Here is a 15,873-nt window from a genome sequence, read left to right as displayed (position 1 = left end):
AAAAAAGAGGTAATAAAACAAGTAAGTAAAATGAAAACTCACCTTTACGTAGATGATAGGTTTTTCTAGTAGAGATTTTCTCCAAAAGAATTTTTTTCTCTCATTATTTTCAAATGACCAAAAGCCACTATTTATAGATTTGAAATGTACCACAAATTAGGAAATCTTTAATATGTAAATTAAATGAGATATTACGTGGTTTTGTGTAAAATAAATTAATTTTCTTTTTTTCTAAAATAAAATATTTGATCATTTAAAGTTCTATTTTTTTCCTTTTTTCTAAAAGATTCTTTTCACAAAAAAATTTGATTATTATAAGATTTTCTATTATTACAAAATTTTACCTTTTCTAAAGAAATTAAAACCTTTAGCCATTATTATTATTTCTTTTTGAAAAAATAAAAAAAATATTTTTAAATATAGTAAAATAAACTAAAATATTTACAACATATAGCAAAATTTTGGATTCTATCCATGATAGACACTAATAGACTTATATTATTGTCTATCAATATGACTGATAGAAGCATATCAGTGTCTATCATCGATAGAATCTGAAATTTTGTTATATTTTGTAAATATTTTAATAAATTTACCATTTTTTACAATTCTTTTGAAAAGAATATGTAGGATAAAAATAGGTGGCTACAATATGTGCATAACAGTATGTCATATAGATTTAAAATCTCACAAGGGTTTAGCATATTTATGCATTGAAAGTAGGTTATAATGTATATACCTAAGTAATGCATGTTAATTAATTAATATGATTAATTAATTTTGATTAAATATGATTTAATTAAAAGTTAAATAAATTAAAATCCATGTTAATTGATTTTTCTTTATGTAATTGTTATATAATGGACATTGGATGAATGTTATAGTATTTGCCTAGTTATTTTATAAGCGTTAAAAATTGAATTAGACTTTTAAAATCTACAAGAAGGATAAGTTGCATGCTCAATTAGGTTAAAATCATATCAACCAATTTTTCATAGAATTAAGTCGATATCTTATAAAACAAGTTATAAAAGGCTCACCTGGTTCGATCTTGTTAACTAATCAAATAAAATGACTAGGGTTGGAGGTTTTTAAGTTGACGGTTTACGGAACACTTGCTACATGGAAATTGTAAGTCGTTCTTGAGCCTAATTAACTTAGTTTTATGAGCATGTGTGAGAGAGGTAAGGTAATAAAATTGTTTTATTACCTAGACATGGTAGGTTAAAATCTAATATAATGGTTATGCTAGATGTTTCACCTTGACTTAAGATATGTTTAAGTTAGCCTAAATATGATCCTAATTTTGTGAGTATCCTTTAAAACCATCTTAGAACTTTTCAGCTAGAGAAAAGTAGCGTACTTTTAGCTCTAGTGTCCCTAAAAGTTCACATTGTGAGTTCCATGCAAGGCTTTGGCACCATGTGTAGGAGTGGACTCTAGTCGGAGAGTGTTTGCATCGAGCTTCGCTAAGATGAATAGGGAAAATAGTTCTTAGTAAGTGGTAAGGGATATGTGACAACACATCCCATGGTCTCTTCCATTAGGTCACATGTGAGATTCCTATAATGTGCCTGCATGTTTTCCCTGAAGCGATCTTACCAACCATAAGATTGTATTATAAGATTCGGAACACCGCGAACTCAATATATGAATAGGATCTCTTTTATCGGTTTTCATATTGATTTTTCACTTTTGGGAGCATAAGTATTTTTATCTTTGATATCCAAAAATGGTGGGTTACACTTACAAAAGTTACTAAGGAGTTAGATCCTGTTTTTTCCGATGCATTTGTACCGTTTTCCATCAGATCGTTCATGCCAAATTGTCAAGAATAAGCTACTTTAACTTATTTCATCTCCGAGCAATTGATGATGACTATAAAATGGTTATTGTCTAATGGCTATAAAATGACTATTATCTTTCTTAACCAAAACTTTGAATTCCTTCAGTGAAATCTTTTTCTTGATGGGATACAAGAAAAAACGAGTGCTTATTGTTTTGGTATATTGGGGACCGCAGTTCTAAGTCTTTTTATATACTAATTCAATTAGGTTATCCATTAAATCTTAGTCAATCAAGAAACAGGCTTCTACCTATTTAAATCATACTCAATTAAGAATCTTGACTCTTAATTAAATAGATCATATAATATGCTCAATTTAATAAAATAATTCAATGTGTTCACATGCATACATAAATACGCGTCTAACTTTAGTTACATTTGGATGAGCTACTACCTACGAGAAATAATGGATAAAGAAATTCTGGCAGAAAAAAGTGGAATAATAAGTTTTCTGAATCCAAGGGTCCTAATGATATTTGTATTATTGTTGACCTTTTTTCCTTGTCGATCTAGTTTTGAGAAATGATTGAAGCAAACGTGTTTTAAGTAAGTTATATATATAGGCATTCCCTCTTATTAAAGAGTATAGCTAGAGAGATATAACGTCAAAATGGAAGTTAAGCACAAAGAATCTTCATCAGAGAAGGAAGAAGATGGCCAAGCCATCATCCAAATGTGGAGATACATTTTTAGATTCACTGAAATGGCAGCAATAAAATGTGCAATAGACCTTAAAATTGCTGACATTATAGAAAGCTACGGAAGCCCCGTGACATTGTCACAATTATCCTCTACTCTAAATTGTTCTTCTTCTCTCCTTTACCGCATCTTGAGATTTCTCATTCATCGTGGAATTTTCAAACGAGAAACCATTGATGAAAACCAAATAGGTTATTCTCAAACACCTATGTCTCGCTTGCTTGCAATCAATGTTGAGAACAGCATGGCTCCTTTGCTTCTACTGGAAACAAGTCCAGTGATGCTTGCACCATGGCAACACCTGAGTGCTCATTTAAAGAACAGTGACACTTCGCCATTTGAGATTGCTCACGGCAAGGATTTGTGGAATTATGCTGAAGCAAATCATGAACATAATTTGCTGTTCAATGAGGCCATGGCTTGTAGTGCTAAGGTGATTGTTTCAGCTATAATTGAAGGGTGTGGGGATGTTTTTGATGGAGTTGGATGTTTGGTGGATGTTGGAGGTGGAAATGGAAGCACGTTGAACATTTTGGTTAAGGTTTGTCCATGGATGAAAGGTATTAACTTCGATCTTCCTCATGTTGTGTGTGCTTCACCACAATATGAGAATGTGGAGCATGTTGCTGGTAACATGTTTGATTTTGTTCCACATGCCGATGTTGCTTTCCTCAAGGTTGGTATATATGTGTGTGTTCATAAATATAGCTCTACGTTTATGTTTTGTTTAATTGAGTTGAGGGTAATCTTTAGTTTTTGGGTTTGTTTAAGGTTTTTTTTTCCTTTCTTTTTTTATGATTTTCAAACGGTTAAAAGCATCGATCATTTAAAATCATCATCAATTTGATTTTAACTCTCAAATGTAATTATCAAATCACTAATAAAATGGATCTTGAATGATTATAAGTCACGTTTTTTTGGTGATTATGAATGTGACAAAAAGTTTTTATTTTTAAAATCAAGGAGGTACTCAACTATGTTTGAAATATTTAAACTAAAAGGTTTTTATTTTTAAAATTAAGGAGGTACTCTACTATGTTTGAAATATTGAACTCGTTCAAAGGTTTGAACTTGGAGGCATCAAGAACTTTTTATATTAAGTTCACCTAAAGGTTGCGAAAGTTGAAACCTTTAAGTCAACCAGACTAATTCCTCTAAATTTCTTGCCATGATTTAAATTTGCATTTTTATCAAATGTAGAGAGTTGAATTCTTAATCAAACGAATTCCAAAAGTAAAAAAAGCAAGATTTTTAAAACTACTTCATTTTTAGTTTTTGAACTCTGGGGTTTTTTTTTTAAATATTAGTTAAGAAATAGATAAACAAAATCAAGAAATTTAGCGGTAGAATATGTGTTTGAAGGTAATCTAATTTTCCAAAACTAAATACTTAAACAAACGTTTGGAAATTTAACTGCAGTGGATTCTACATGATTGGGAGGATGAAGAATGTATTAAAATTTTGAAGAAATGCAAGGAAGCGATTCCAAAAAGTGGAGGGAAAGTGATAATCATAGAAGCAATAATTATTGAAGCTGAAAAAGGTGAGAAAATGAAGAAGAAGTTATCAGATGTGGGGTTGATGTTTGACCTAGTGATGATGGCCCATACCAACAAAGGCAGAGAAAGAACAGCTGAAGAATGGGCTTTCCTTATCCATCAAGCTGGCTTCACTAGACACACCATTACACCCCTTCAAGCTATCCAATCACTCATTCAATGTTTCCCTTAAAGACAAAACATACAAACAAACAACTTTGTGTTACTACTTCTTCTATTTGTATTGATTATCGCATCTATTAATTCTACCATGTAACTTGTCTCGTTTAATTAAATCTTTATGTAATTTGCATTCGTATTTATCGGAAACAGTAGCCTAGCTTGCAAATATATATCTTCGCATTATGGTTTTGCTTTTGATTTTAGACAAAGATGTCTTATATATATACTATTATATATATATACACATGATCATCTTTCTTTATTTAACAAATGCACGTGAAACTTTTGTTGGCTTCTCAACCATCCTTTTCTCAAATAGTCATCAATTTGTTCAACTCTTGTTCAGGTGAACTTTTTTTTTCTTTTTGGAGCATATTGTCGTCTTGATGAAGCTCAATTACCTACGGATCTCTATTCAAGAATTCTACCGACATGACTAACTCAAAAGCATAACTCCCAATATAATTTATTAGGGACAACAAACCTCTAAATATCTTTAAGATTGCATGATATTCTTTAATCGGTGTACAAACTCTCATGGTTCCATCTAAAATATCTAACACTATTAGAGATACTTCTCTACACTTAAATATTCATCCTCTTATTCAACTAACATAGAAATTTAGTCTCATTCGCATGTGTGATCAACGAGTAGTTTTCAAATTAACTGACGCTACTCAGGTTCGAGTCATACAAAACCAAAGCCCAACATAGGCCTTCGCAAGTCCTAGGCCGAAGCCAAAGTGGGCTAAAATTTCATAACGATACGACTCTCAAAACTCTTGTCCTTATAATACACAATGTACTATTTGTGTGGAACCTATATTATGACAACTAGTTTAATTTATATATCTTGTAACACAGAGTATTCAAAAAAAACTAAAGATTTTAAGGAAAATATTGGAAAAGGAAGTTAATACGGTAAGAGTTGAAGAATGGAAGTTAAAACAAACTTAAAAGAGACGGTGCTCAAACGCTTTAAAGAATGTCGTGACATCCAATATACAACATTACAAACAAAACATCTAAGGTGGTTGTGTCTCAATCTTCTGCTCAACATTACATCTAAGGTCAATGTCATTAGAGCATCTCAATACTGCAACATTCTCGTTCATTATTGATAACATTTAATCCCATTTTTATATATCAATGATGTTATTATTGGGTGCCATTTGCGGATGACATTTCTATTTAGATTTTGGATTTTTAATTAGACTATAAATGCATCGAGTAATCCATTATGAATACACACGTGATTTCGTTCATTAAAAGGAAGAGACTTTTTTTGTGAGAAAAACTTCATTTTGATATAACTTTGATAGTGATATGAGAATTTTGAGAGAATCAATACTTTTTTTTGTGAGAAAAACTTCATTTTGATATAACTTTGAGAGTGACGGGAGAATTTTGAGAGAATCGATAAAGAGATTCGAAAGCTCATGTGTACAAACCTTCTTCTGCTTCCTTAAAAATGAAAATAAAGCATCTTCTTCCAATGTAAAGAACTGAAAATAAAGCATATGGAGTTGAGCAACAGTGAATTATAATTTCACACTCTGGGTTCAACTCAAACCCCTCCTACTTTGAATAGGTCTTGAAGTTCCAATAATCCAATCCATTGAAACTGCAACTTGAAGAGGTAGTACAACCGGTGGAAACACACTCGTTCATACCTAGAATATGCAGGCAATAACTTAGAAATAAGTGAGAAATTGTTTCTTGTTGGAATTAATGTCCTAAAACTCGTAGTTTGTAATCATATTTTTTCAATAAAGTCGTTATTGAGAAATTGAATACTATATTCTTAAATCCAATAAACATAGATCCCAAAACTATTTTTTAGTAAACTTGAACTTTATGTAGAGATATAAACATGGATTAAGTTCGAGTAAATAGTCTAAATAGTCTATAGTATATGATTAAAGGTTGGGCGCTTTATTTAGAGATACTATGGATGCGGCCCACTTTGTAAATAATACAAACGATGTAATCCTGAATCGTTCATGTAGAGACATGAAAGAGGGGGCATCCTATGTAAAAGGTTTACATAAGACAGAACCATGAAATAGTCACTTTTACGTAATAACGTCGTTTACTATTTAAAACTGATCATCTCATTTTTTTTAATGACCTAGGTAACTTAATCTTAATCATGAGCTAACTGTGAACTCCTGTTCACACGAGATTATCATTAGATCTGCATAGGTGAAGGCAACTCATTAACGTTGGCCCAATAAGCCTCTCATTTCAGGGATAAGATCGGATGAATAGTTGGGAACATAGGGTGTAAGATGGAATTCCCTCCTACCCGTTTTAGGGTTAGTAGATAGGTTGTTCCCTTAAGAACTAAATCCAAGTCTTGAACATAGGGGCTCCAACCTATAAACAACCTCTAATTGTCTTGAGAGGGATTCGGTTTATAGGTTGGACCTTAAACCAAATGTTCAATAGTGGATCAGTGGGACTTAAGGAACAAGATGTAGTCTCAGGGGTAAAAACAGTAATTTGATCCGTCGAAGTTACAAATAACCTGTGAAGGATTAACTTACTGATCATGGTTATATCAGATGGACATAAATATATCTATAGTGAGGGGAGTGCAGCTACGAGACTTTAATGGAATGACTCGTTAGTTAACGAATGTTAATTAGCATGGTCTAAAAGGGTTTAACCAGTTAATCTCGGATCGTTGGAGCCCATGATCTATAGGTCCATTAGGTTCCCCTGATAGCTCATATGAAATTAACTTAGAACAATATGTTGGAATAATTTTAATTGTTCCATTAGGTAAAGAGAGAGAAACCGACATATATATGTGATATAGTCGTCAATTATAGGGTTTTATGTTTAAATGTGATTTAAACGTTAAAAATATGAATAAGGATTCATATTCGAAAGCTCGAAATTGATGGAAATGGTCAAAGTTGTGAAAAGTCAAAATGTTATTTTTTTTACTTGAAAAGTCAAAGTTTGACTTTGACTAAAATGGTCAAATGACCATTTTGCCCTTGACCAAAATAATGGAAATATCCAAAAATCCCACTAAATGTAATGGTGAGTAATCCACTAAGTGTTAGCGGAATACAAAGTGTTGAAAAATTATCCATCTACTTACATGCAATTTTGCATATAATTAGGTTATAAATAGTTCTCTTTTTCAAGTTGAAAGAGAGTTTTGTTTTGGGCTAATTTTTATAAAAGCTTCATTCCAAATCTCTCTCTAATTTTTTTTCCATTCGACGGGTACTACAACCTGGTTCTTAATCTAGAGTACAGCGGGTGATCTCTAGTGGTGGTTTCGGGTTTTGTGATCGTGAGAAGATTTGGAGCATCAGGAAGCTTCAAAGGTAAAGAATTTCTTTTAACCTTAATTAGTGTAATTATGGTAGTCTTAAGCATGTTAATTACTAAAGTGTTTAGTTGCATGTAGAGTAATTTTTCGATCCTGTTTCCGCTGCGTTTGTATGATTTCCAGCATTTCTATTTTTTCTTTTTCTTTTATATTTAACTGAGTATTCTTCTTGTACGGTAAATAAGTCCAAACAGTTTGGTTCGAATACATATTCAAACATTAAGATAAAGGTAAATAAGTCCAAACAATTTGGTTTGAACACATATTCAAACATTAAGATAAAGCCACTGTCGTTGATCAGATATCTATATCATCAGTAGACTTCAAAAATAGAGAAACATATCACAACAATATTACAACAAAATCAGCCTATTTCAGTAAAGGTAAAAAGGTTTATCATCCCCACCAAAAAAGAAATAGTCAACGATCAGAAGAATCAAAAGAAAAATACTTTTAATCATAGATTAATCATACTTATAAGCCAACAGAAGAAACAAATCTCAGAAAATCCATTAAAAGAAAACAAAAAACACCTTCAATTACAGAAGGCACATACTAATGTAGCAATAGTAACAAAAAAGCTATTCAAATTGGTCAAATTCTCTTTTACCTCCTATTGAATCTATTGTCTATGTTATACCTTGTTCGTATAACCCAAAGTGCTTTCATCACTGTGCTTCAAGACTCTAAAAAACAAGATTCAATATTTAACAAGTTAACAATTTAAAACAAAAAAAATGTAAATAAAGATTTGAGAGTAGGGATTTAAACCATAGAGTCATTATTCAAATTCTCAAAATGCAGCTTCCATCTCCTTTTCCATGTTTATGAATTCTAGATCAAAACGACAAATTGTTAGCTTATATGAGATAATTTAAAATTTTAAATGTGTACTTCAAAAAGAATGTTACATTCATCAATTTCTTCAGTCATGTCATCCAAAGGTTTAGACTGAATCCAATTCTGAGCACAAATGAGTGCCTCTACAGTTCGAGGAGTTAAAGAATCTAACACCCCTCCTCCAGTGCTAAAGGCGGACTCATAAGGCGCAGTTAATATAGGAATACTATAGATGTCCCTGGCTACTTGGCTAATGATCTTAAATCGAGAGGAATTCACCTTCCACCAATTGAGCAAATTTAAATATTCATCTTCTATACGAGCCTCATCCAGATAACGAGCCACCTTTGTTTTAGCATCATCTAGACATGTTTTATTAATTTGTTTAAATCTATCATGAACAGCAGTACATGCCTCATAAGATCCACTAGATGAGATAGAAGGTATTTCACTTTGATTTTGAAAGTCAAATCCTTCGATAGGTGTACATGATTGTGTTTGTAAATATTTTTCTTTTGACATTCTCATATAATAATCATCACACAATCGACGAAATGCTTCTTCAACCTTATTTGTCCATATTTTTGCACAATCTTCCTCCAAAAATTCATTAAAACAATAATTCACATAAGCTAGCTTGTACCTAGGGTCAAGAACTACATAAACATACAATAATAAATTAGTCTTCTCACATGTAGTTATACCCCAATACTTGTTGAATTTTTTCTGCATGCTTAATGTCATCTGACTCAATAATGCATTCTCATACGATGAGTATTCACAAATTATTTCTTGGATTAAACAAAGTTCGTGAAAAAATATGTTTGAAGTCACAGACATAGATGCAGAAAACTTCATTGTTACCTCTGAAGAAGTCTTTAGGAACTTTACAAACACTTTTGCATTATCCCTATCTTCAGCAGTAGGAATATCATCCTTTGGCAAATAACTAGGGTCATGCTTCTCTAATCTTTCAAATATCTTGGCGAAGGGTGGCTCCCAAGGAAAAAACTTTAGATTCAACTACTCAACTAAATCATATTATGCGAGAGATAAGGTCTATCCTCTAAGGTTGACACTTAATTGCTCCATCCAACATAATGAAACTAAAATTCCATCGTGTCGAACATCCATTGTAAGACAATTTTTTGTTGACATTTTATCTTCTTTAGCAAAATCTTTAAATATTTGCAATCTAGCAGGAGATGACCTAACATATTTCACAGCATTTCTGATTTGAATGATAAGACACATGCAAATCTTTTAAAGCATCGCTAACAATTAAATTAAGAATATGGGCACAACATCTAATGTGAATAAATTCACCATCCAACACCAACACATTTCTGCCTTTAAACTTTTTAACCAAGAGGCAATGGCTACATCATTTGAACTCACATTATCAATTGTTACAGTAAAAAGCCTATCAATACCCCAACCTTCTAAGCACTTTTCAATGGCTCTACCTATTGTATCTCCTTTATGATTAGCTACTTGACAAAAGTTTAAAATTCTTTTGTGCAAGTTCCAATTATCATCAATGAAATGAGCCGTTATAACCATATAATTAATATTTTGCACAGAAGTCCATGTATCTGTTGTTAAACAAACTCTCTGGCCATTTCGAGTTAATGCATTTTTTAACTTTTTTTTCTCCCTCATATATATTTGAAAACCATCCTTCGCAACGGTTACTCTTGATGGAATCACAAACTTTGGATTTAATACCCGACAAAATTGGTGAAACCCTTCACTTTCTACAAACTTAAATGGCAATTCATCTAGGATAACCACACTAGCAAGTAATGTTCTACAATTTTCTTGAGTGAAGGATGTAGCCATCAAACTACTTTCAGAATCTTCCTCTCCTTCAACATTATCTTCCAATAGATTTACATACTTCTTACATTTCTCTAAATGTCTTTTCAAATTAGTGGTACCATTTCTTTTGGAATCACAAGCATACAAAGTCCAACAATGTTTACAAGCAGCTCTAGGATATTTAGGATCACATCCTTCTACTTTTATAAAATATTCTCATACCGATGATGGTGGTTTAACCGGTTTTCTTTTTCCTAACATTGGATTAGAACAACTTTGTTTTGAAGTCTCTTCTACAGAGAATAAAGTTAACTAATAATTATCAAACAAAAGTTGTTCATTGGGAGTTTAATATATATGTATATAAAAAAGAAAGCAAAACATTCTGAAGATAAAAATAACAAGTATATACATAGTGAAAACATTAAAATATATACACAGCCAGCTAATAACAAGTATATATCAATTTAAACACCACACCGTGTAGAGCACAAATTGGGGGAAATTGCACATTGCATTACTATGCAAAATAGGTAAGAAGGCAACAAACTAAATGAACAATTAATCCAAGAGGGAAAAACTTACCTGAAAAGTTGATCCACAGAACTTGAGGGTGCAGATGGACTTGAATACACTTCCACGACCTTAAGAATTTAGATGTGAAATCTCAATCAATAGTCTAAACAATTTCATAACAATACTCGAGTAGCTAAAAGCTTAAGAGCTGTGAAAGTTTTTTAGGCATAATCTTCGGAGCAGTAAAATTTCAGGTCACCCATTTCTCGACCACCACCGTGTTCGAGAAAACACTGGCCGCCAATGATGCTATTTGTGACTTCGCCACCTGATAAACAATATTCAAGTCGAAGATCAGCATACCGTCATAACAAACATGATCTCTTCTTGAAGAAATAAGAGAAATAGAAAAACCCAATAAAAAATGTACCCTGGAATGAACAAAGAGTAGATCCACGATGATAGAGAATGAATGAAGGAGACCCAGAGATGAGAGAACGAATGATGGAGAAAGTTTCATTTGAAAAAGAAGAAAACGAAAGAGTTCGGTGAACGAAGAAGGCAGAACGTATTCTGAAAAACATTAATTTTAACCTATATCAAGTGAACCGAACCCGAACCAAACTGAACCGACACCCACTGGTTCGATTCGGTTCGATACTATTATTCTTTTAGCCCGAATCGACCTGAACCAAATCGATTCGGTTCATCGATTCGATTCGATTTTTTGCACCCCTAGCTAAGATAGCAATGTGGAAGCCCCTTCAAATACCATACTTTTACTTATAATTTTGGGCCCAAGGGACACCCAAATTTTGCAAGGAGAAGAGAAGATAGGTAAATGTGAGTTTGATGACCATTTCACCATTGCACTTTTGACTGTCATAAAATTCAGACGTTTTTGTCAAAATATTTCTCCACCTCTATAAATCTCCCATATCTCTCTCTCAGCCTCAATTTTTATTTCTTCTCATTATATTGTTTTTTGTATTTTTCACTATGAAGCTTAGTTCCACCGAAGTGCAACAATAAGATTAGAATTATTAATCCAAATCATTAAGAAGTATAATAGAGCCCCATGCAAGTTTTTTCAGTTTGCTTTCAATCTACGACTCACCCTGTTACTAACGTACTTTTGTTTTGCAGGTTTTCTCGTTACGAAGCTTAGCTCTACCGAAGTGCAACAACAAGGATTAGATTTATTAAGTCTATCATCATTAACAAGTACGATAGAGTACCATGTAAGTTTTTAGTCTACTTTCTTTTGCAGGTCATATCTTATCTGATTCAATAAATTAATCCTCGATTTGTGGATCAACAATTAATTAGTTCGAAAATCTTAGAAAATTGAATGCAAATAAGACACTTCAACAATTAAATGAATACAAAGTTTAAACTAATTCACAAGTAAGGTGTAAACTTAAGAGTAATTATAATGGATAGTAATTTTTAGAATAATTATTAAGTATATAACAATTTTTTTATTGCAAAAATAGTAAAGTCTATCGACAACAGACTCTTTTGGTTTATCAGAAATAGACCAATATTTACCCCGTGGTCTACGGACTCCTATCGTTAATAGATTTTGCTGTATTTGTAATTTTTAAATTATTCCTATTTTAAATATAATTATTATATTTGCAAGTACTTAGTAATTAAATACTTTTTTTTATAGGGAAAAAGTATATATATTTTAGTCTTTTAACAAAGCTTAAAAAATGGTTCTGGTAGGGCTTCTTATTTTGGATAGCTGTTCCATTTCCGTTATTCGCATATCTTGGTAGAATCCTCCGTTTCGAACAATTTTGATCGATCTTCATCGTCACCCTCGCCGGAGACGATCTCTCAACCTAGAAAGAAACTATGCCGAAGAAGATGGGTGTAAACAGCAAAGCCGAGGCGGCGAGAGCACGCAAGAGCGCCGTTGAGACCGAGCGCAAGGAGCGAGAGAGTCAGCAGAAGGAGGATCAATTCTGGCGAGAAGCCGAGGGTCCCAAGTCCCGCGCCGCTAAGAAACGGGAGGATGAATCTGAGAAGCGTGCTGAGGCCGCCGCTCGAAAGGCGGAGGCACGCCGTTTGGCCGAACAGGAGGACAAGGAATTGGAAAAAGCTATGAAGAAGCCTGATAAAAAGGCGAGTAGGGTTGCAATTCCGGTCCCCAAGGTAACCGAACTTGAATTGAGGAAGCGCAGAGAGGAGGAGCAAGCTGAGCTCCAGAGGAAGGCCGAGGAAGCCAAGAAAAAGCTGAGCCGGACGGCGGCCGAGGAGGAGTACGAGAGGATGGTGCTGGTTACCAATACTAATAGGGATGATTCAATTATTGAAGCCAGGACGGTTGAAGACGCGATTGCTCAGATATCTGTTGCGGATAATTTGCCCGTGGATAGGCATCCAGAGCGACGGCTTAAGGCCTCTTTTAAGGTGCGATTTCATTCTCCTTGTACTTGCAATTGTAAACATTGTAGCATAGACATCGCCTTGATTTTCTGTTATCCCGTTATTTCTGCCTCTTGCCCTGTGTGTTTGTGTTGATGCAGATGGTTCAATCCTGTCTTCTTTTTTAACGTATCTTTAGCTACGTCTTTTCAACTGAAAATTTTAACAAAAATTGTGGGCCAGGAAATTTTCTTAATGTTTGATGGGGAACTTAAAGAATTTATCTCTATAATTCGCATAGTTCTAACTGGTACTTGAAGGTTGTTACTTTAGTGTCTTTTGGTGCCATGGAAACTATTAATTTTGGACGAATGAAAACGGACATTGGGAAACAGTATGGTGAACGGAAGACTAGGTTATTGAAGCTCATTCTAGGATCAACTTTTTATCGTACACATAAGTTGAAGCTTTATTGGCCTTTTAAGTAGTGTGTCTTTACATTCTTGGACATATGAATGCAATGGGTATGTTATCTTGTTCTTATTATTGTTAATAGTTGTATATATGTTGCTTATTATTCAACGAGTAATATTGTAGTAATGAATTGGGCATTGGAGACTAGAAAATGCCAGTAAATTTTTAAGCATATCTTCTTCGGGAGTGGGCATTGCATTACATATCTCTGTCATTTAATATTATGCAAGTAATCATAAGTTTAGGCAATTTTCCATGTTCCTCTTTCTTTTAGGATGTGATCCTCAGTGGCGGGTGAGTTGATTGATTCTGTTAAGGGAATTAGTGTTTGCTCCTTTCTCGTGTAAATAACTGGGAATGGGACTAGTGCCTATCATTCACTTTCTAAATACGAATCTGCTTGCAATTCATTTCTGATTAATTGTTGTCCATCTTCAGAATGTTTACTATAATGGTACCTGTTGATCACATGTCCAGTTCAGCATTGTGATTTTTAACATAGGTTATAGCTCTCTTGGTGCAGCATGAATCATTATATTAATATTGTTTAAAAACTGAAAATGCACCAGTTAATCACATTTTCATTATTTTTATATTTTTGATGGACAGTCTTTATGGGGCTATTTCATCGCCTATCATGTGGCAAGTACAAAATAGCCTTTCTTACACCTATGTTTTTGGATTGATAACCTTTCTGATATTTTTCAAATTTTATGGCAGTTATCTAGTATAAATACAGTTTCATTCATTTTCACTCTCCTTGTCTTGAATGCCCAATTATATTTTTTTCTCGTTTTGATTATTACTCTCTTAAAAAAATTGTGTTAAAAGTTATTTGTTCTGGTTTTAGAAACTTGCACCCTTTTGTTCATATTATCAATGAAGTGTCTTGTTGATGATTTTTTTCTGGGGAAAAATCCTTGTCTCTCCTGACTCCTGAGAAGTTTGAACTGATCAGATGAACTACTGTCATGGAGGTGGTGGAATGTGTTGACTTAAGTCATAAAAAATTTGAGGGGGCAGTTAGTTCTCAAAATTGAGAATGCATACTCTGGAAACCTGAAACTCAGGAATTTTTTTCATCTAGATCTGCTGCCTACCTACTCAATACTGCGGGTGGAAAATCCCCAATTAATAATAGTAAAGGGTTAGTGTTAGGAATATTAATTGGATATAGAAGCAACTCGCCAGCTAAGGAATTTGTTAATGGGAGATGGTGGTTATAATTAGGTTGAGACAGTGAGGAGGGATGAAGAAAATGAGCTATTTAGTTATTTAGAGCTTTAACTTACTCAAGAGGGTGGTGGTTTTTAAGTTCCTGAGTTTACCTGGGATTTATATCTTTGTTCTTCAAGTTTCTACTTTCATTTCTATTCCTATTTCAATTATTTGGTTTATATCAAACTGGTGTCGAATTTCGAAGGTAGCATGGTTTTGTTGGAATGTAACGATTTTGTTATTGAGCATTCTGCTGCTTCCTATAAAAAAGAATGTGTCACCCTGAAAGTTTTTGTTTTTCCCCCTTTTGCTGTGACAATTAGGCTTTCGAAGAAGCTGAGCTCCCCAGGCTGAAGGAAGAGAAACCTGGTCTTACCCACAATCAGTATAAAGACATGATATGGAAGCTATGGAAGAAGTCTCCTGACAACCCTCTTAATCAGGTAGCTTAATGTTTAAACATTTTAAAGAACATTATTCTGCTTTTTCCCTCTTTTCTTTAAACCGTGCCTGCTTTTTTTATTTTTTTTTGTGGTAGGTTGCAGCAGAGTGAGTTGATCCACGTCCTTCAGCATGGGGCAGGCAGGTTTTCCCTAGATTATTTAGCCTGTTTACTAAAGTTTGGTCAAAATTTGTAATCTGACCAATTCTTCTTCAGTTCAGTTGTGTCCTGGAATGTTTAGTTTGGTTTGCTACTTATGGGTCTTTCTGTCTGTTGCATATTATGGCACAGGACTCTCGTAAATACATATAAATAGGTTTGGGTCCAGTGTTGTGCAATAAGAATCAATATTATTATGACCTTGCTTTGCTACTATGTACTCTCACGTTTGATGCATGTTCATTTCAAGTGAAAGGAACTGAAGAATGATGGATCCTTGAGGTTATCTTAACAAATGGTTCGATGTACTTTGTTCGAACTATCCTCGGGGATTAAACAATTCAGTACATGATTTTATAGGCTGCATTTTGGTAGTCATATAGGAGGAATAAGAGCTCAATGCTCTCTA

At 33.4% G+C, this 15,873-nt stretch overlaps 2 protein-coding genes across 2 annotated transcripts; both read left to right on the top strand.

Annotated features, from left to right (window-relative positions):
* The first annotated feature begins 2,240 nt into the window (after positions 1 to 2,240).
* Positions 2,241 to 4,434, top strand: LOC103490250 (acetylserotonin O-methyltransferase-like). The gene is made up of 2 exons (XM_008449682.3): positions 2,241 to 3,221; positions 3,965 to 4,434. The coding sequence occupies exons 1-2, from the start codon at positions 2,457 to 2,459 to the stop codon at positions 4,274 to 4,276; spliced, it is 1,077 nt and encodes a 358-aa protein (XP_008447904.1). The 5' UTR covers positions 2,241 to 2,456; the 3' UTR covers positions 4,277 to 4,434.
* An 8,055-nt stretch (positions 4,435 to 12,489) lies between these two features.
* LOC103490249 (uncharacterized) lies at positions 12,490 to 15,677 on the top strand. The gene is made up of 3 exons (XM_008449681.3): positions 12,490 to 13,216; positions 15,187 to 15,306; positions 15,402 to 15,677. Exons 1-3 carry the CDS (start codon positions 12,659 to 12,661, stop codon positions 15,414 to 15,416), a joined length of 693 nt encoding a protein of 230 aa, XP_008447903.1. The 5' UTR covers positions 12,490 to 12,658; the 3' UTR covers positions 15,417 to 15,677.
* The last annotated feature ends 196 nt before the right edge of the window (positions 15,678 to 15,873 follow it).

The sequence above is a fragment of the Cucumis melo genome, chromosome 1 (assembly GCF_025177605.1).
Source record: "Cucumis melo cultivar AY chromosome 1, USDA_Cmelo_AY_1.0, whole genome shotgun sequence".
Taxonomy (NCBI): Eukaryota; Viridiplantae; Streptophyta; class Magnoliopsida; order Cucurbitales; family Cucurbitaceae; genus Cucumis; species Cucumis melo.
Note: the sequence above shows the minus strand (reverse complement) of the source record. Positions and strands in the feature narration are given on the sequence as shown.